Source organism: Cariama cristata, unplaced genomic scaffold, assembly GCF_000690535.1.
Source record: "Cariama cristata isolate BGI_N322 unplaced genomic scaffold, ASM69053v1 scaffold13160, whole genome shotgun sequence".
Taxonomy (NCBI): Eukaryota; Metazoa; Chordata; class Aves; order Cariamiformes; family Cariamidae; genus Cariama; species Cariama cristata.
The window spans coordinates 40,744-61,360 of record NW_009595419.1 but is presented as its reverse complement, the minus strand read 5'-3'; the positions used below and the strand labels follow the sequence as shown (position 1 = coordinate 61,360).

General features: G+C 40.9%; 1 protein-coding gene across 2 annotated transcripts in view; it reads left to right on the top strand.

Moving 5' to 3' along the window:
• PRKCD (protein kinase C, delta) overlaps positions 1-16,909 on the top strand; it is a 30,565-nt gene extending 13,656 nt beyond the window's left edge. Inside the window, exons 4-17 of one of the 2 annotated variants that reach the window (XM_009702122.1) lie at positions 1,575-1,731; positions 2,409-2,440; positions 3,109-3,194; positions 3,558-3,687; positions 4,291-4,391; positions 5,589-5,685; positions 8,130-8,260; positions 8,970-9,143; positions 9,692-9,783; positions 11,350-11,412; positions 13,575-13,713; positions 14,532-14,720; positions 14,968-15,096; positions 16,368-16,909. In XM_009702122.1, coding sequence (XP_009700424.1) covers positions 1,575-1,731; positions 2,409-2,440; positions 3,109-3,194; positions 3,558-3,687; positions 4,291-4,391; positions 5,589-5,685; positions 8,130-8,260; positions 8,970-9,143; positions 9,692-9,783; positions 11,350-11,412; positions 13,575-13,713; positions 14,532-14,720; positions 14,968-15,096; positions 16,368-16,526 — 1,679 coding nt within the window. In that variant the 3' untranslated portion in view covers positions 16,527-16,909. Of the gene's footprint in view, positions 1-1,574; positions 1,732-2,408; positions 2,441-3,108; positions 3,195-3,557; positions 3,688-4,290; positions 4,392-5,588; positions 5,686-8,126; positions 8,261-8,969; positions 9,144-9,691; positions 9,784-11,349; positions 11,413-13,574; positions 13,714-14,531; positions 14,721-14,967; positions 15,097-16,367 lie in introns of both variants that reach the window. The other variant, XM_009702115.1, reaches the window with a different exon arrangement.
• The last annotated feature ends 3,708 nt before the right edge of the window (positions 16,910-20,617 follow it).

Sequence of the window (20,617 nt, the reverse complement as noted above, 5' to 3'; positions counted from 1 at the left end):
GTTCGAATTTGGGTGTGTATTCGAGTTTCAGCAGTCTGTTGGAATAGCAATGGTGGCAGCCAGCTAATAAGATGACGAAAACCAAGCGCAACTAGCAACAGCAAAAACAGAGTTCCTGGGTAACTCTAACTGCAATGCTTGAGCTTATTCTAGTGTAACTTGGCAAAGGAAGCCAGTCTGTTTCTATCAGTACAAAAAGCAAAGCTCCCACTGACACTGATAAAAGGCAGCAATGCAATGGAGCAAATAAAACCCGATTGTATTGACAATGGGGAAAATGCTCTTCTGGCTTTTTCCGTACTCCATCATTGTGGAAACTCCCACCTAGCGAATGGCAATCTCCTCTTACCCTAAACTTTGCAGCACTTTTGACCTGTGAACCATGTCTACCTTTCTTACAGATTGAGACCGACAAGCTGCTGGCCAGAGCTGATGAAGTTAGCAGTTGATCAGCTCCTCATTGCTGGTTCAAGCCTTTATCTTTTCCTGCTGGGTGCGATTGTCCCTCAACAGCTACTCTCTACTGACAAGAAACATGTCCTAGAGTTAAATTAGCAGTTGCCCAGTCTCTCTTGATACGCCTTCATGGGGTTACCTCTGTTACAAATTCCTATTATTTTCAAAATGTGTAAGAAAGACTATATAGTCTGAGTTGTGGCTGAAAGATTGAGACACAAAACGCTCATTTTGGTAAGAGAATCTCAGAAGCTTCCTCGGAAATGAGTGGAAATAACAATAACCTGTAATGAAGGACCTGTATGAGGCAGTTGGACTTGGAGCCTAAGAATTTTTTTGTTGTTTTATTTCTTGGCTAATACTATATGTAATTTCTATGTAATATAGTATTAGATGCTACAGTATGTACTATAGTATGTACTATTATTACTATAGTATTATATAGTACTGTATACTGTAACCCCATGGGGGCTAGAAGGGGAGAGGAATGAGACTGAGACATGTTGACAGGTATAGCATCAACGTTATAAGATAGCATAATGGAAATGTCTAATTGAAAATCTCATTTGTCCTCACTGCTTAGTGATCCTGGAGGCTGGAAGAAACCCATCTTACAGTAGTATGGTCATGCAGTGACACAGGAGGTCCTGCGGCACTTCAGCTGCATTGCTTCTGTAGTCCTGGTTCAGGAGGGCAAATGGAGCAGCGGCATGAAAAGGCTTCTGCTGAAGGAGAAGACCTGCCTGCTTCCAATAAAAAATGTTTATTTCTCTTGCACATAAGTCATATAACATATAGGAGCTTATTTTTTTTTCAAGAAACAACTGTGGTTGTCATTTCTCTAGCAAGACTGTACTCCATTGCTGCTTCTTTCTCTCAGCTTGCTTGCTGAAGGCTTCTTCTGAGTGAGCAGGAGAGAAAAGTGCTTCCAAACAAGGACACGGAGACACCTGCATGTGTTTCACCCTTGTTGGACTGAAAGTCTGCACAATGCAGGAGTAAAATAAATAAAAACACATATCTGAAACAGAAAAAACAAGCAACTTTTTGGAGAAGCAAATATTAATCTTTGTAATACCTTAAAGTACTAAAAGTGTGCCTTCTTGTCTCCCCCTTAGACTGCAAACAGTCGATGAGGGAAGAGGCGGGGACAGTAACTATGAACAGGAGAGGAGCTATCAAGCAAGCCAAAATCCACTACATCAAAAATCATGAATTTATTGCTACCTTCTTTGGACAACCTACGTTTTGCTCTGTCTGCAAAGACTTCGTATGGTAAGAAGGAAACACTAAGCTTCCCCCCACCCTCAAGGGCCAAATAACCCGCGAAATTCGCTTCAGGTATATTGAGACAAAACATGACATGTAAATTCATATGTGTTGGGAAATTGAAATTGTGTATTTACGAAGAGCATTGTTACACCTAAGAACTATAGTTGTCTGTCTTTCACATTAAAAATAGAACTTGAACATCTTTGGCACTGAAATAATTGCAAAAATTCCATTAGTATCAAGTGAGACCTGGCCTGTAATCAACAGCAACTCTTTCACAAGAGAATTGGATGGGTGGTTCTGAGAAAATAGTGGCTGATGGCAGAGTAAAGACCCATAGAAAGCAAGAAGCTGGATCCCTTTCATAGTAAGGCCCTTTTCGTAGTAAGTCAGATCAGGAGGATCTCCCATGTGACTGAAACCTTGGCTTTTCTAGATTTCCCTCCTAATTTCCTGGGCTATCAAAACACACTACCTTGTCTTCTAAACCTTGCTTTCCTAAGACAGAGGATTCTGAATAGCAAAATTTACACCAGTTTATTAATTGGAACAAATATTCCAAAAGACAAAGGAATAGTAAAAAGGTAAAAAAAAAAAAAAACAAAAACCCAAAACCCAACCCACCTTTTATTCCAGCAAATACATGTTTTTGATTTCCTTCTTTATCATTTGTTTTTCAGGGGACTCAACAAGCAGGGATACAAATGTAGGCGTAAGTTGATTTTTACCTCTTTCTTGTGCTATGTTCCACCTGAATCTGTAGATCGAATAGTTAGTATTGAAAAATCTTCTGTAAGTATGCATGGCACAGTGCATCATCACCATAAGTAGTAGTTGATGTTAAACATCAGTTTTGCACGATAACCTAAGGCTGTCTAATTATGATGCCTACTTGAGTTTTAGTGTCAAGATTTAGACTTAGCTATTCTCATAAGTGAGTAATGCTGTTGAAAAGTTGCACTCATTTATGACAGCAGTTTTTGTGAAACCTTTTCTAAAATGAATTGCAACTATTGAGCTGTTTTACAGCTGAATTGAAAAGCACTTTTGACTTAGCATAGGTCTCTCTTCATTACTCTAGACAGCAGGGTAGATATCAAAAGGTAAAACTCAAAAGCATAATACTGTCCTTCTGTTATCAAATGCTGGTTACATTGCCTAATGGAGGCAGATTTAGTTTAGAAATAGAGTTTATGATAAAAGAAAATGGGGGGACTCAGCTTAAAAAAGACCATCATCTTGATAGAAAAGAAATGTTTTGGTGTATATAGTATTATGGAAAGGAATGTATTTTTCATATTATGCTATAAAATGCGAACACCTCATCCCATGTATTTATTATCTGAAGGAATCCTTTTTTTTCTTGTGTATGTCTTGAAGAATGCAATGCTGCTATTCATAAGAAATGTATTGATAAAATCATTGGGAGGTGTACTGGTACTGCAGCCAACAGCAGGGACACAATGGTAAGAGCTGAAACAATGTATTTAGAGTTTAATTATGTAATTAAACACTCCTGAACTTACAAAACCTTGTACAGAAACAGACAAGTCCATTTGGGAGGTGCTTGGCTGTACAACCCAAGGTACTGTCTTCTCTTGAAGATTGTATGTAAATGTGTAGTGGGTGAAACTTTCAAGCAAGAGAAGAAGTAGGTAAAAGCCCTGCAAGGGTGTGGGTAGTATTTGATGGGCAGATTCTTCCCCTGCTAGATGAAGAATGTTAAGATTGAGGTATTCATTGTTGTAACTTCGTAATATCCAAGCAGTTTTCTGTAAGGAGCTGGTCCTGGTTTGGGTAGAGTGCCTCACCCCTCTCCCTGTCCTCAGTTTCAAAAGGAACGTTTCAACATTGACATGCCTCATCGCTTCAAAGTTTACAACTACATGAGCCCTACCTTCTGTGACCACTGCGGCAGCCTGCTCTGGGGGCTGGTCAAACAAGGACTCAAATGTGAAGGTACGGAGCAGGAGGGAGGGCAGCTGGGACCTCTCCATGCTTTACCAGTGTTCCAGCCCCCACTAGAGATTAGCTATTGCTACACACTGTGCATTTCTATATGCACTATATAGAATGGGATTCATCTCATCGACGCGTGGTTGAAAAAGCTTTTGTACTAGAGAGAGACAAACAGGCACTTGGCTCATGTGACAGCTCAGCCAAGGTGAGCTTCTAATGCAGTCAGAAAACACATTGCGGAGGTGTAATCTTGAGTATAATCAATATTAATACTTTAGGAATAGCTGAAATTTGGTGAATCTGACTCAAGGTAGCGCCTAAAAGTGTATTGAAGGTGTTCACTGTAAATACCACTTTTATAATTCTCCCACAAAAAGGTAAGATGATCTTTATTGTAACAGAGAATAAAGTAATTATGATTGGCATTTTTTTCCTTTTGAACAATTTTTGTAGCTTTCATTGAAGTAAGGATTAAAATTGCAATTTTATTAACAATGATAGATCCATGTCTGCTCTGGTCTTATAACAAGGTTTCTGAACTGCACAGAGAAACAGCCCTTTTTATTGCAATATCGGACAGTATTTTCCTTACATTTCTTCTAGAATGTGGGATGAATGTGCATCATAAATGCCAGAAGAAGGTGGCAAACTTATGTGGAATAAATCAGAAGTTGCTAGCTGAAGCTTTAAATCAAGTTAGCCAGGTATGCTTTATTACTATCTGTCAGGTAATTAGTTGTTTTCAGAGCATTTTGGGGTTTTTACTTCATCTTTTCCATATCATTTTTATGGGGAACTGAGTTTGGAACGGAGGAAATGCAAACAGCTTTCTCTTTTTAATTTAACCTGTAAAGAGGCCAACAAAGATATCAATAGTCTGAAGTTGAAACTGGGGTGGGGGGGTGGGGAGGTGGGGCGGAATCCTACCTAACTAAGAATTTTTAAAAAGGTATATGGCTTCCTAAAACCTGACTTTGCTTTTCTGTGATGCCAAAGTTATTCTCTCCCTTTGTTTAATTGTTTAAACAGTGCTATCATCATGCTGAAGTCTGTTTTTCCATGCTTCAACTTTAGAATTCCACTTGAATACTAAAATTAAATAAATAAGGAGAAATATACCAGATGTTATCAATTTTTATTGATCTGATTGATATATACCCCGAGAAAAGTCCTCTGGAATTAACGCTGGCCCCATAGTTTACATTGTTCATCTCCTGCTGCAGCATGACTGTCTCTTGTGGTCGACTTCTGACTTGCAAATAAAGATTCGGACACAAGCTCTGAAATAAAACGGGAAAATTTATTGCAAAAGCCAACAGTATTTCATCTGAGCTGAGTGTTCGAAAGCTTTCACAGGATGTTTACTTTGAAAACAGTGAGAGCTGTTGCATCAGCTCTTTCATGATACAAAAAAGCTTGATCTTTTCATTCCTAAATTTTGATCTCTGGGATCTTCCATTTGTAAAATTTATTTCCATGTGCTAAAGATGGATGTCACACACAGATACGACTTCAGCATATCCAGTATGACAGCGATTGCCATCTCCTCTTTCAAATGACCACATGTCCAAGTGGACATTTTCCCACAGTTTAAGTTCTTCCCACTGTGGATCCAAACCATGATACCTTTAATAATTTTGCAATGAACAATACAACATAGACTGTTCAGGAATTTCAATGACTTATTTTCTTGCAGTGAAGGAAGTAAAGCAATTGGCTGATCTGAAGCTGTAAAGAATGTGGCTAAATAGTCTATGAACCAGACATCTTGAGAAAAGATATGTACTAGGAGTTAATTAAAAAGAATAGTTTATACTGCCATCATGTTACATTTAACAGCTATTGTTCTAAGTATTTCTAAATAGTGCAAATATAATTTCAAATGTTCCCTTCCTCCTCAGAAATCTACACGAAGGTCTGATTCTGGATCTGTAGAAAGTGTTGGTATTTATCAAGATTTTGATAAGAAATCTAGAGCTCCAGGAGGAGATACAACAGGTGAGAAAAGCTACAACATTTTAATTTAGCCATTTACCTACCAGACTACACAGGCTAAAAATTTAAGTACTTAAAGCACTGTTTAAAAAAAAAAAAAAAGCATATATTTCTTTTTACCTTCTCCTGGCCACACAAAATAGTTACATAACTTTTTGACAAATGTTTTCAGTCCACAAGCATACCCAGCTTTCTGCAAAATGCTTGCTTTACTCACTGCAGGGAGGCTCCCCATGATGGAACTGGAGGATGCCTCGCTAACCAGACACTCACATACAACACACTTCCCTCCCTCCTGTAACTGAAGTGTCATGCACATTGGTAATTATCTTGATTTGTTCCCAAACCATTAGAAACCAATGACAAGTGCTCTCTGTTTTCAGAATATAAGTAGCCAAAATGCTACTTGAGATTGAATGGCTGAAATAGTTTAAGTAGTACCTGGAATCCTGTCTCTACAGGTTCAGAGTAAGGTTTGGTTTGGTTTTGTTTTACTACTGCTAAAGCAATAGTATTGTATCTAGCATTGTATAAGCCTTATTTGGCATATGGAAAATAAGGAGGTGACTGGTGACAGCCAGCATGGCTTCACTAAGGGCAAATTGTGCCTGACAAATTTGGACAGGCTGGAGAGGCAGGCCCATGCGAACCTCGTGAAGTTCAACAAGGCCAAATGCAAGGTTCTGCACATGGGTCAGGTCAATCCCAAGCACAAATAGAGGCTGGGCGGAGAATGGATCGAGAGCAGCCCCGAGGAGGACTTGGGGATGCCGATCGACACGAAGCTCTGTATGACTTCGCAATGTGCACTGGCAGCCCAGAAAGCCAAAACGTATCCTGGGCTGCATCCAAAGCAGTGCGACCAGCAAAGGCCAAATGCAAGGTTCTGCACATGGGTCAGGTCAATCCCAAGCACAAATAGAGGCTGGGCGGAGAATGGATCGAGAGCAGCCCCGGGGAGGACTTGGGGATGCCGATCGACACGAAGCTCTGTATGACTTCGCAATGTGCACTGGCAGCCCAGAAAGCCAAAACGTATCCTGGGCTGCATCCAAAGCAGTGCAACCAGCAGGTCGAGGGAGGGGGTTCTGCCCCTCTACTCCGCTCTGGTGAGACCCCCCCTGCAGTACTGCCTTCAGCTCTGGGGTCCTCAGCACAAGAAGGACATGGACCTGTTGGAGCGAGTCCAGAGGAGGCCACGAATCTGATCCGAGGGCTGGAGCACCTCTCCTAGGAAGACAGGCTGAGAGAGTTGGGGTTGTTCAGCCTGGATAAGAGAAGGCTCCCGGGAGACCTTAGAGCAGTCTTCCAGTACCTAAAAGGGGCCCACACGAAAGCCGGGGAGGGTCGTTCTACAAGGGCATGGAGTGATAGGACAAGGGGCAATGGCTTTAAACTGGAAGAGGGAAGATTTAGGTTAGATATTAGGAAGAAATTCTTCACAGTGAGGGTGGTGAGGCACTGGCACAGGTCACCCAGAGAAGTTGTGGATGCCCCATCCCTGGAAGCGTTCAAGGCCAGGTTGGATGGGGCTTTGAGCAACCTGGTCTGGTGGAAGGTGTCCCTGCCCATGGCAGAGGGGTTGGAATGAGATGGTCTTTAAGGCCCCTTCCAACCCAAACCATTTTATGATTCTATTTTTGTAACTGCTAACCTGTGATAATTTATGCAAACATAAATGTAACCATAGAAGTTACTTTTTACCAGATAAATCACCAGGGTCAGTAACAGAAAAAATTATTTTTATATTGCTTACCATACTTGTTTGCCGGAACAGAGGAAAAAAATACTCTTGCAAAGATGGTTTAGTTTAATACTAAGCCAAGGTGCAGCCACTGCGATTCCTCCCTGGGTTATCAATCACAGATGCTGGGCAGCTTGTGGGGCATACACAGTGTCCTCTCATGACTATCATCAGTCTTGTTAGTGATCCAGCACATCTATGCAGTGGAAGTAAAACAAGAAAACAGTTATGAATTTTAGGATATAATCAGGATTAATCTGTATGACCATGCTTCTTAGCCAGCACTAGGCATAAATCAGATCTTTTCATGGCCTCTCTGCTTAAGCTGAGGGACTAGCCTGTTCTGTTAACAGAAGAAAAACAATTCGTTTACAAGCACTGCTTGTAAAGTATCTTGTTCTCCAAATGATGCTCTGTATCTTAGTCATAAAGGAAAGTTAGGACCTTTGATTTTTATGATGCCTAAGTATTGTTTAACCCCAGCATCAGAAACAATGATGGATTCAATTCAAATCCAACGCTATCAAGTATGCTTGCATAATTTCAACTCGTTATAAAGCACAGGATTTGATGTTTAGATTTGCCAGTATTCTAGCAGCAAATGCATTGAAATAGCATGTCAGCACTTAATTCTTAGCGGGGGTCTGAGTCATGCAGTATTTCTGCATATATTGAACTTTAAACTCCTTGTTTTAATTAGCAGATAGCGGCGAGTACGATAAACTCTGGGAGGGAAGCACAGCCAAGACAGCATCACGAATTGCAAGCAGGAGAAAATTCAACATAGACAGCTTTGTCTTCCATAAAGTACTAGGGAAAGGAAGTTTTGGAAAGGTATGTAACAAACTTATAGAGCTTAAGGTGACTGCCTTGCTTGATCTCTGCAATGTAATCGGCTATTTTAATTAACCAGAAAGGTCTTACTGTTACAGCCACTTGGGTAGATAATCTTTTAACAGAATTTAATATAACCATCTTTATCAAAGACACTAGAAATTCATCACCTGAATCTTGTCTAAACTCAAAAGTGATTCATAATGCACAACAGTTTTTCAGTTATTTAGTATCAAGGCAGAGGAATGGCCCTTAGTGCACCACAGTGCAAAAGGATATTTCACGTATGTACACTCCATATAGAAACAGCCTCATAATGCTCCAGTGCAATGGCAGGGGGAGATGGGGGAGAGCAGCGTGACCTCCACAGATTCTGTCTGCTGTTGTCTGTGAAACTACAGCTCTAATGAAGGAACAGGCTTTACATGTCTTCTGTTTATATAATTGCAAGACATTGACAGAAAAACTGCCCTGGAAGCTGCTGTGCCTGTCTTACATCGTCCTTGAGCCCCATCTCCTCAGCTCTATGCCCAGCAACTTCACCTTCCCAAATCTCACTCATCTGTCCCACTTAAATGTTTTTTTAATTGTCATTGCACCTGCTGTAAAGCACCTGCTATAAACACCTTTGACTTTCCCGTACTGATACCATCAGCAACAATCTTTTCTTTCCTACATGTGCTGTCGTCTCACCTTTTATTTTTTGTAGGTTCTGCTTGCTGAGCTGAAAGGGAAGAATGAATTCTTTGCTATCAAAGCTCTGAAAAAAGATGTGGTGCTAATTGATGATGATGTGGAATGTACCATGGTGGAAAAGCGGGTCCTCGCACTTGCATGGGAAAATCCATTTCTCACACATCTTTACTGCACTTTTCAGACAAAGGTAAGAAAAAGCCCCGTGGCAACAGCAGCACAACAGATGTAGCCTTTTAATAGATGCTGTTGCCAGCAGTCAAGGAAAGTAACTTAGTGATGCAAGAATTAAATTTCCTTTTCTTGTGCTCTGTGCAGTAGTTCACAGCCTTCCAGAAAGTAAATATGAGTATGACCTCCACATACGTTGATGAGAATAGAACAAGATCAGAAAAACATCTATGCAATCTGGAATAAAAGACAGTTTAATTTTAATCCTTGATCTTAGCTTAACCCTTAGTGAGGAGAAAGAGTAGAAGTCAGTAAGTCTATTTAAATGTATATTTTTATTAAGTATAGAAACCTACAGAATGCAAGATCAGCTATTTAGCTTTACAATACAAGACCAGGCTACTCAAACCTGTAGAAGCCTCATACACTCTTAGGAGGGCATGAAATAGAGAAATATTTCAGAAGAGAAGGAAAGTGGCTGCTTGGTCCCCAGTAGCCACATCGCTGCTTCATATGCAGTTGCAATAGCATCAATAATTTTTATGTTCTCTGGTTATTTGCAAACAGGATCATCTGTTCTTTGTTATGGAGTTCCTGAACGGGGGAGACCTGATGTTCCACATACAAGACAAAGGGCGTTTCGAGCTCTACAGAGCAACGTAAGTCCACAACCCTTCAGTCGCTATCTCCACGAATTATTTTAGTCTCTGTGGTTTTACTCCTTCTAGTTCTGCACCACTTACCTGCAGTCTTTCACTCAAGTTTCAGTGGCCGATGATTGAAAAGGTATCTCTAAGCACTGGTTTAATAAATACAGTGAAGCAGCTCACTTAATGATGTGTAGAATTAGGTTTTCTTAATTTGCATAGCAGCGTGATGTTTACTTTATGGGATGCTTATACCTAGAGACACTAAGTAAATTGCGACATGAGCCAGCAGTAAAAAGCAAAAGGTACAGCTTCAGTGTCCCTTAGGACACTATTTAGATGGAAAAATTGGAAAACAGCATGAGAAAAAAAAACCCAATGCTTATATTACTTACTAGTATTGCTAAGTTGACACGATAGTACAGAAGCATAACCTGCACATTCCACCAGATACTAATAAAATGGGTAAGCACTTTCTTTAGCAAGTGCAATTGCATCAGTTAGCTATGGCTTAAAGATCACTGGAGCTGAAGACTTAAACAATGCAAAAATATTGTGTTATTATTACTTTACCTATCATTGTTTTTTAGTTTTAGGTTAGTTTCTACCTCTCACCCAAAAGCATGAGTGTTTTAATTGTGTCATTGAATGGGTGCACGCTAGACCTTAAAAGTAACAGTGCAGGGTAGCGGTTCTACCTGTAAGCACCAGACTGGAAAATTACTTGGGTTACTGCGCACTGTACTGAAGAAACTGGTTGGATGGGATCAGATCAAGGGGTCTGGCATAAAAAGTGGCTGGGCAGCAGCCAGCGTTATAGGTCAGGGCAAGTTCCCTTCCCACTCTCCCCAGCAAAAATCTGGGCAAAGTCCCTCCAACTTACCTGCATTCCAGCAAACATCTGGGCATCTGGCAGCCTCTCCTGGCATCCTCTGTACCTATTTCTGAAGTTTTGGGTTAACATTCATTCTGCTACAGAGAAGTGGAAATAGTTTTGTATTCGTTAATTTTTTTTTTTAAAAAAATAAGCTTTTAAGCATTCTTTTAGCATTTTCCTCCATATCCTCTGGATTATCCGCTCCTTTTTTGAGGAGAATGCCTCTGAAGTGATGCTACTTTTCAGTCTGTGTGCTGCAACTGTGCAGGCGCAGAGGGAGATAGGTGAGGTCTGTTCCGAACTTAGCCCTTAGTGCCTAGTCCCTCCTAAAGCAATCCTGTGAGTATTGAGCTCCCAGTAGCTGTCTTTCAAGAGGCATGTGCCTGTCACTAAAAACATACAAAGACTGTTAGAGAGTAGAAAAGGGACAGGGTTCCCTAATGGAAGTAGAAGGAAGCATGAAGGCAAGTTGCTGTTGTGTCCCCTCTACTGTTTAGCATTAGATATTACAGATGGGTGGTGATGAGGCTAACTTGCAGATCACAGCATCCAGCTATATAAATACAGGTATATTGGTATTTAAAGAAGCATACAGTACTTCTTGCTCCATGAAGAGATGCATACGACAGTGCTTTTGGCCAGCTGCATTGACTATGTTTTAACTGAGCAAGACAGATTAAAAGATGTTTTGGTCTTTTCAGGTTTTATGGAGCTGAAATTTTATGTGGGCTACAGTTTCTTCACAGCAAAGGCATTATTTATAGGTAAGTACCAACTAGCCCCAGTGTGGGATCTGTGAACTGTCTTAGCACTTCATGTATCTTTGAATTACTGATTGATGTAACAAGTTAAAAGCTGTCTGTCAGAGATCTGATGTTATTCCAAGGGCATTAACATGCCCGAGATGTATCTATATCTGTGTGTCTTTTCCTTGGCAACCAGAATGATGGACTGTTATTTATGTGACACAAAAGCAGTTTTGTTTCAGTTATTTTTAAATACTGCCTTCAAATCATCAGTCTATTTAGTTGGGAGGCAAGGGAGGGGGTCCTTCAGGCTGTTAATTCCTACTAGCCTTGTGAAAACCACTGAGGTGAAAGTCTCTGCTTTTGCCTTCCATATGAAACCACAGTATTGATGCTTCTGCCTCACCAGGTTGAAACATCAGGGGCCAGATCGTGATCAGCTGCTTCTTACTGTAAATATCCATGTTACAAGAGATCGGAAGGGGTTGAGTTTTTTTTAATACAGTTTTTCTCTCAATTTTCTTTCTCTAGCCTTGTCACCCCACCCCCAGCTCTAAAGCACTGTTTGGTGACTACTTACTCAGGTAGCTCTTAACTCTATACAGGTACAAACAGTAACGGCTGCACGCTTAAGAGCAGGTTACACAAGGTAACTTAGGTAAATGTGCCCCAAAACATCTGGTATTGTCCATCTCCCTTTATAGAAACAGGAAACATCTGTTGGAGCATCCATCCTTTAAAGCAATTTTCTGGTCAGAGACTAGTGTTTCATAAAAAGTGTTTGTAAAGAGGCTGAACATTACAGAAATCCTCTTTGGTGAAGGAGGATGATTCTTAAAAGCCTATCTGCCTCTGAGAAGACAGCCATAACCCAGGAAGGTACTTAATGTATACTGTATTCCCACTGCCTCCTGCAGGTTTTTGATCCTTTCCTGTATAAACTCCAGGATATGTTGTCATCAGCACAAAATCCTTCGATCCCACACTTCCTAGAGCATTTTTAGGCTTGCTGTTAAACTTCCCTACCTTAAACTAGAATGTTCCTGGAGGGAGATTTCATAGTGTGAAGCATTTTCAGAGAAACGGTACCATTTTCCAACAAGACACCAGCAAAACCAAAGGTACTTTTCTCGCTGTCTCACACAGGATGTTTACCGGTATGATCACAGAACCTGACTTGGAGCAGTTTTAGGTAGACGTTGCATGTAAGAGCACATCCATACAAAAGATTTTTAGAATTCTTGTAAGTGCAGTGCCCTAAGTCACAGTGAGTTTTCCCCATCTCAAATATCTCAAATATATTCAGTTTACTCAGGTGAACAGCAGCTGATGTCCAAACAGATGGATTTATGCTGCATTGCATTAGATCAGGGACTCTTAGTTCCAGCTGCAGCTCACTGTCTGAGCTGCCTAAGTAGCTGGTACTGGGAAGTTAAGTTACAAAGGAGAAAAGACTGCCCTGTTCTTATGTAAAATTATCATCTGCTCTATTCAAGTCTTTCTTGGTAAGCAGAAGGGCTGTTTTCAGCCTGCCCTCCTTGGTATGTGCTTTTGCAGCCAGATGGACAAAAAATACATCACAGTCAAAGGGAGGGAATGTAGCTTTTGGAAACTGCTGTTAGAAAGCTCTTACTTGATTGAATAGCGTTATTCTGAAAAAAGACATGAATAGGACACTTCACAGACCCTGGTCACAACACATGAACCCCCTTGTGCTGTAACTAGCAACGAGTCACAGGTAGTATTAGAAGTTGGGCAGGCTTCAAACATTCATGCTCCTGCCAAAGGCTCTAAGAATCCAACAATCATCCTTTTGAGCTACAGAGTCAGTGCAGCACTGCTATGTCAGCTGCTGGGGCATTCACTCATGCCTCCTTCCAGAAGCAACAACAGCACTGGGTGTGCTTTTGGATCTGAAAGCAAGTGTTGAGGATTAAGGTCACACACTATATATATATCCCAGCCTCTTAGTTACTCTGACAAGAGAGAATTCTTCCCTTCTCCCTACCACCTTCAAAGTACAAAAGTACTATTTTGTATGTATTGTGTTGACGGATGATTATTTTCTTGTCTTTTTATGATGGAGGGTAGGTGTTTAGCAGTGAAGAAACTGCCTGCCTCTGAATACAAAGATGACTCACTTGTCCTTAAAACGTAACTTTTTAAAACACTTTTTGCAGAGACCTAAAACTGGACAATGTGATGCTTGATAAAGAAGGCCACATCAAAATAGCTGATTTTGGAATGTGCAAAGAACATGTTGGTGGTGACAACAAGGCAAGCACTTTCTGCGGGACCCCAGACTACATTGCTCCCGAGGTCAGTATGTCGCTGCCACATGCTGCTGGGATGGATTTAATAAGCTGATGTTAGAATGGCTGTTGAGATTAATCATCCCTTTGTAGACTAATAGTTCAGAAAGGTAAAAGTCTAATTAGCACAGAAAAAAAATCATTAAATCTGAGTTCTCTATAGAAGGTACTTGAGACTTGTAAATATTCTATAGCTGCAAGTTTAAAAAAACATGTTTTTGAAATGTTAAAATGGTCAGGTTTTGAACAGCTGGCTTTCCCTTGTGCCTTTATAGCTAGCACACACACGGGGCTACTGCAAAATGAATCTGTGTGCACTGCAGGTGGCGAACAGACTTGTGCCCATGCGAACAACCAAAATTCAAAGCAAAAGTTTGTAAGATGAATCTCACTAAGTTAAATTCCCTGTGTTATAGTTGGGGTTTTTATTTGATTTGCAAAGTAGTCCAAATAAGGTAGTTGGCTTTTTAAAGCTATAAATGACGTCAAAGACTGTTTGGTAGTAACCCATTTGCTTCTCCCTTCGTCCTGTAAAGAAACTAGAGAAGATGTTTTCCAAGTATATGGTTATTGAAAGTTAATGGAGAAAATTTCTGAATGAGAGCAAAGACCTGTCCACGTTTCCACAAACAGCAGCCAAGGATAAAACTACAGATGTGCATCAGTGCCAACAATTTGGCAAATAGCTAGGTTTTCTTTTTTCCCCCTAAATACCCTAGTTATGAAAGCTTCTCTCTTAAAATCTCTCTTCTGTTTTTTGGTATATATTGCTGCCTTTTACTAATTACTGGTACTACTTCCTCTGCACTTCTTCTGTGGAACAAGATCCTGCAAGGTTTGCGGTACACATTCTCTGTGGACTGGTGGTCATTTGGGGTCCTGCTGTACGAGATGCTTATTGGACAATCGCCTTTCCATGGGGATGATGAAGATGAATTGTTTGAGTCAATCCGAGTGGACACCCCTCACTACCCACGCTGGATTACCAAGGAATCGAAAGATATATTAGAAAAGGTAGGACTGATGATCGAGTGGGTCACGGTATTGTATTTGTCCAGGGAGGAACAAATCTAGACTTTTAAAAGGAGCTGTTTATCAGCAAGCAAAGGACTTTTGCAAAGGGAAAGCCAGGTCACATTAATTACCAATGGTCCGCTTACTGTTCACAATTTTTGTTCTTTTAGCAGTATACCCGTTATTCTTCCACTGCCACCTACCTTTTGAACAGATTTAAGGCTTTACCAGGTACCTTCTCTTGCAGCTATTTGAAAGGGATCCAACAAGACGACTTGGGGTCACGGGGAATATCAGAGACCACCCTTTCTTCAAAACCATCAACTGGACAGCGCTAGAGAAGAGGGAGATAGACCCTCCTTTCCGGCCAAAAGTGGTACGTGGGCGATTTGTTCTGTAGCAGTATTGCAAATGTCAGCCTAAGGGTAAGGGGCAATTTCTCTAACTTGCTCCAACTATCCTACTGCAATTTTCTCCTCACATTTTATAAATGAAATAGTTATGTATCTCAAAGCCCATTGTTCTTAGATGGTGCAGTTATAAAAAGGTGCGCTATAGTCCTCTGACTGCTCTGAAATCTTCCTATACTGTCTCCAAGGAGCTTCTTTAACCAATATAATCTTCAGGAAAATCAACTAATAGTTCCAATATCCATTCTCCTTGATGTTAGGAGTGTTGCTAGTTTCTTGCGTTTTTCTCTTCTGTAATGCCACATGGGAGAAGGACCGGTAACTTGAGGCTACTCTGTTGGTAACCGCCTGCACACATTCTGAACAAGTGTTAAATCTATGCTGTTTCAAACTCATCAGAGAGTCTCCAAGTGGGCACAAAGATGCATTGTCTATACTACTGAACTCAGAACTATGCGTAAGGTACCTGCCCAGTGTTACCTGAGAAAACAGCTAAAGAACAGACTCTGTTCATAGTCTGTATCACTGCAGGATGATGCTGCTTCATCTCACCCGATTAAAAATCAAACCAGTTTTTCTCCACCCTGATACTGGTACAGGTAAATGATCTGGAGGTAACACAGTCTCTTTAAAATGTACTTACGTACGTGATGGAGGAAAGCTGTCCCATTCAAGAACAGAAGGCTTCATGTTGCAAGTTCCTATAGAAATGGGAACTCTGGAAGCGTAAGGATCCTACAAACAGTAACCTTTCAAGGTTCAGAGCATAAAACATGGTCTTTAGTAATGTGAATTTTTATGAAACATGCACAAATATTTTATCCAGACACAAAGCAGCTGCAATAGGGCATCACTTTGAACAAATACAGACAGTAAAATGCTTTCAGGAATTTAAAAATTTTGGTTAACGGCAAGAAATGCTTGGCTTAAATGTCAGTGCTGCACTGCTTTTGTCAACAGAGAATCTTCAGGTAATTCTATAAAACGTTATCACAAATCCAGGTGGTTCTTCTCCAAAGTGACCTGGTACTATTTGTTTTCAGCTAACAATAAGCAATTGCCCAGTTATAATCTTACAGTGTTGTCAAAATAGGCAAAAAGGACATTTTTCTCTAAAGCGAGAGGAGGAGGGAGGGAGCTCAAGAAATAACTTCCTAACCTTTCCTATTTAAGCAATTTGTTCTGGAAGAAATTACACAGTTTGTCTCCAACTATTTTCTCTCTCTGTTTAACACAGAAGTCAGCAAGTGACTACAACAACTTTGACAGAGAATTTCTGAGTGAGAAGCCAAAATTGTCTTACAGTGACAAAAACCTGATCGAGTCCATGGACCAGTCTGCATTTGATGGATTTTCTTTTATTAACCCTAAATTTGAACAGATCTTAGACAAGTAAGTCTCTGAACAGAGCCGGACTTTAAAGCAGGGTTAAATGTTATAAATCAGAAACTCCCAAGTGCTAAGTGTTGTGCATTCCAACGATGTTGTCAATACTTCAGAATAATACACAGTAGTGTGATTAATTATGTCCAACTGCTGATTTATTGGCAGTGGTCTTTCACGCATGGTTGGGTTTAAGGTATGTGAATCGTGCATTATTTTCTCTATTTGGGAAAATGTAAATTCTGTTTGGTACTTGAATGTAGTTACGTGTTATATATATATATGTATGCTGTATATTTTGCTCGAGAGAAGACACTGGGGAACAGAAGATGTCTTTTTAAAAAGTGTTTGGGCCCTTGGTTATTTTATTTGTCTTCAATTAAAAGGAAGTTGCATTAGACTTTCATCCATGGCTTTATGATTTTTTTTTCTAGAAATACACAATTAAGTTGCCTTTAAACTACAGTCAAAAATAGTAATTTGTAAGCCCTGATCACTTACAAAAATAACACAGGTATCTTAGGACAATTAACCAAAATGAGGAATTAGGCAAAAGCAGAGATTCATAGTGTTAACACGAGCTGTTGTGGGAAACAGCTCGGTCCACTCTTACTACTTGTTTACAAAGCCCATCTCACTTAGAGCAGTTGGTGCCAAGCAGAGTCTGGCTTCACTGATCACGCTAAACATTTATTCTGAGGCAGCATAAGCACAACACTGTGAGGCCGAAGCATCTCGCAGCAGCCACAGGATACTGCCTGGGAACGCCAGCTTCTGCTGTTCAATGCCACTTATCCATTAACAGAAAAATGCAACATGATCCCAGCAGCTTGCCAGGAGAAAATCACCAGGCAACGACCGTGTAGAGCCGTAGTACCACTCGCTTGGTCTGCCGCAGAGGAAGCACCTTCCTTAACTGCCAAGTACAAAAATCTTTCTTCCAGTTTTATTTGCTTGTTTTTAATACAGCAGCTGTGCCTCCTTCTACTTGCTGTAAAAGGGGCACAAAACTAGATCCTGCTTTGTTGCAATACCCACTTCTGAATTTTGATTTTTAACCGTTAATGAGGAAGAAAAACTAATGTAATTGCTGCAAAGCTCTTTCCCAAACTCTTCTCCTTGCAGTCAGCTCATAAAATACAGAATGAAGCAAGGTCCTTTGCTTCTCAAGAGCTTTCTGTATCTTGTAACACTATTGCAAATGATTTAATTTTCTCAACCACTGAGCAAGTGGAAAAAAAACAAAACACAAACATACTGGTGAGTATCAGTTTGTCCAAGTTATACAATACAACAGACCTCTTAGGAGCACTCTGTAGTTTCTGGGTAGCTTCAGACTCTTAATCTTGCTGAAAGAGCACGAGAAAGCTCTCACCCACCCCCCCTCAATAAGACTCTGTAGAGACTCAAAAAAAGATAGTGCCTGCTTTGTTTTTCTTCTAAAGAGCAGCTCTAGCTTATTGTTATAATTCAGTGCCAGCAAGACTTGGATGTCATCTCGGCGTACAGTAGATTAAGGCTGGATTAGTCAGAACGCAGCTGGCATTTCAGAACAGAAAGGGTTTGCCTAGTTACCGCTGCACACACTTATACAAAGACCCCGCAGAGGGGGAACACCACACCACAAGTTGCTGCCAGGGACACCAACAAACTTGGTTTTTTCCCCCTTCCCGTAACCTGCTAAGTCATTTCTGCTTTGCCGTTTTTCACTAGAAGGTTATTCTGCTTTCAAAGGTGAGTGCTGGAGGCTTGTACCCAAGCAGAAAGTTACAAATGTGGTTGCCAGCAGCGCTGGGCACCTGGACAGCAAGAAGCTGCAATGAATCACAAGAAGTTGTAGTTGTTGGTTGTGGGAACATTTGCTCACTACGCTTACCTGCTGCTCTCTGGAGTAGTAACGGGTGCCAAACCTGCTCAGGAGGGCCCCTAGTTTTCACCCAGCAACTCTTTCACAGCTGGAGCATCTCCTGCGGCCACAAGCGCACCTTCCAAGATGCCTTTCTTCTATGGAGCAGTGACTGTATTCCTCCTCCTCAGCAGCACCGTAGCGTTTAGCAGGAACTGCCCTGCCACAGGCGTTCGCTCCTTACAGCAACCAGAACAGAAAGCTCATCAGGCGGCACAGCTCCGAGGACCTCCGCCACTGAACTGCTCTGCACGAGGGCCACCCGGCCAACAGCGCACGGATGGGTTCATGCCGGCATCGCCGTCTGTACCATCCTCATACGACAGGGAGATGGAGGCATTAAAGAATTTTGTCCAGAAAGTAGCCTAAAAGCTCTAGAGCAAACAAGATTACTTCCCCACAAATGTGAATACATAGTGGGGTTAAAAATGAAGAAAACGCTCCTTCCACCTAGCAGAGAAGATACAAGTCGTTACCACCACAGAGTATACTGTGATCAAGACATGAAAATTTGAGTACATAATTCTAAACCACAAAGTCGTAATTAATTTTGTAGTTATCCTCCAGAATCCTGCAAATTTAATCCATCTACCAAACCTATACATGCAGATTTGTACTAGAAGACAGCATTTTGCTCTTGGTTTTCAGCTTTCTCAAAAAAGTAGTGCCATTTGGAAGACAATGTAAGAATGGCGCAGCTCTGAGAGTGTGGATCAGATCTTAAAATGCCAATGAGCATGCAAAACTAATAAAGTCTTACCTCTCTCCTCTGTTGCGTGCAAATCTTGACTTGTATTTAGTTCACCAATTCTTCCAACTTCTTCCTCAGTTACTTAAATTATAATTATTTGTCATAGTAAAGCAACCAATGGGGTAAATTAAGTTAATTCTTCTGTATAAGCTCTGTTAACCAAGCTACAGTTCCTGTGCTTCTGAAAGCTGTGGAAGGAACCCTGCTGAGTTGCAGGAACCCTCACTCACCTGGCACTTCAGCTACTGTGCATGGGCACGGAAAGAAACATACACCAGCACACGCTGTAGCACTTGATCTTTATTACTTGGATCAAAGGTAAAATGATTACATTTGTCTGAAAGATGACAACGAAGGCCCACGATGTAAGAAAAGACACTTTACTCCCGTTTGAGAGACTGCATCTGAGCTAGCAAGTGCATTAACAGTCAGAAGGCAGTAAAATAAACATGGGTACAGATACACAAGGTCAGGATGAGAGTTTTCACTTCCCCTGTCAGTCAGTCAGGAGGGGAGGGGACGTACACAGCTTTTAGACAGTGACAATAATCTGCAATTCCTAACAGTGCCTTTCCAGAAAGGCGGTTACGCCCCAGGGAGAACTGATCACTCGCTTCGCATCTACATTCGTTGCCTACACTTGCTCTTGCCAGGTAGAAAGGGTCGGATGCAGTCAGTGATTTAGTACCTTCCTAAAGTAGAACAGACAACTTTGTATTTTTTTTCCTCTTCAAGTATCAGCATAACAGTTCATTTACACTTGTATACAGTTTTTTTTACGGAACACCCAACTTTTAGTAAAACACTTATCACAGTATATTCAAAAGCAGGCTATAAAAATACCTACTATACATAAAACATTTAGCCTCAAGGAATTTTACAGCACCTCTGAAAATTGAGAGAGGTAAAACAAAGAAAGGGAGAGAGGGGAGACACCTCAAGCCATGCTTGCCCACGAAGAGAAGCAGCCTTTGGGCTCAGCTCTCACTAGGGGAAACCTTTCCTTCCACCACATTTCTGCAACAGGTCTGAGCTCAAGAAGTACCTCAGTCTGCTGGTAAAACCCCGCTTTTCTCACACAGTCTCCAGGGATTTGCCCTCTGTAACTACAGATAAACTCTGACTTCCTCAATTAAAAAAAAAACTGTTTAACAACTTGTCCTGGTTTGGCTAAAACAGGACCATTTCTCCTTTCAGTATTTTCCTTCAGTTAAGTTTCTTCTAAGCAACTGCATTTTCTGAAGTTGACTGCATGTTTTTCAGGCAGTGTCTGCTTTCAGAATTGATAAAAGTTTGACATTCATAGTTGTTACCAAGGTAACGGCAGGGTTGGTATGCAGAAAGGTCTATGTTTATACTTATTCCTTGGGAACCAAGGTCACTGTTGGCTCTCTTATGGTCCACAAGTGAAAAGGTGTACAAGGGTTGCACCTGCAGGAAAGTGTGG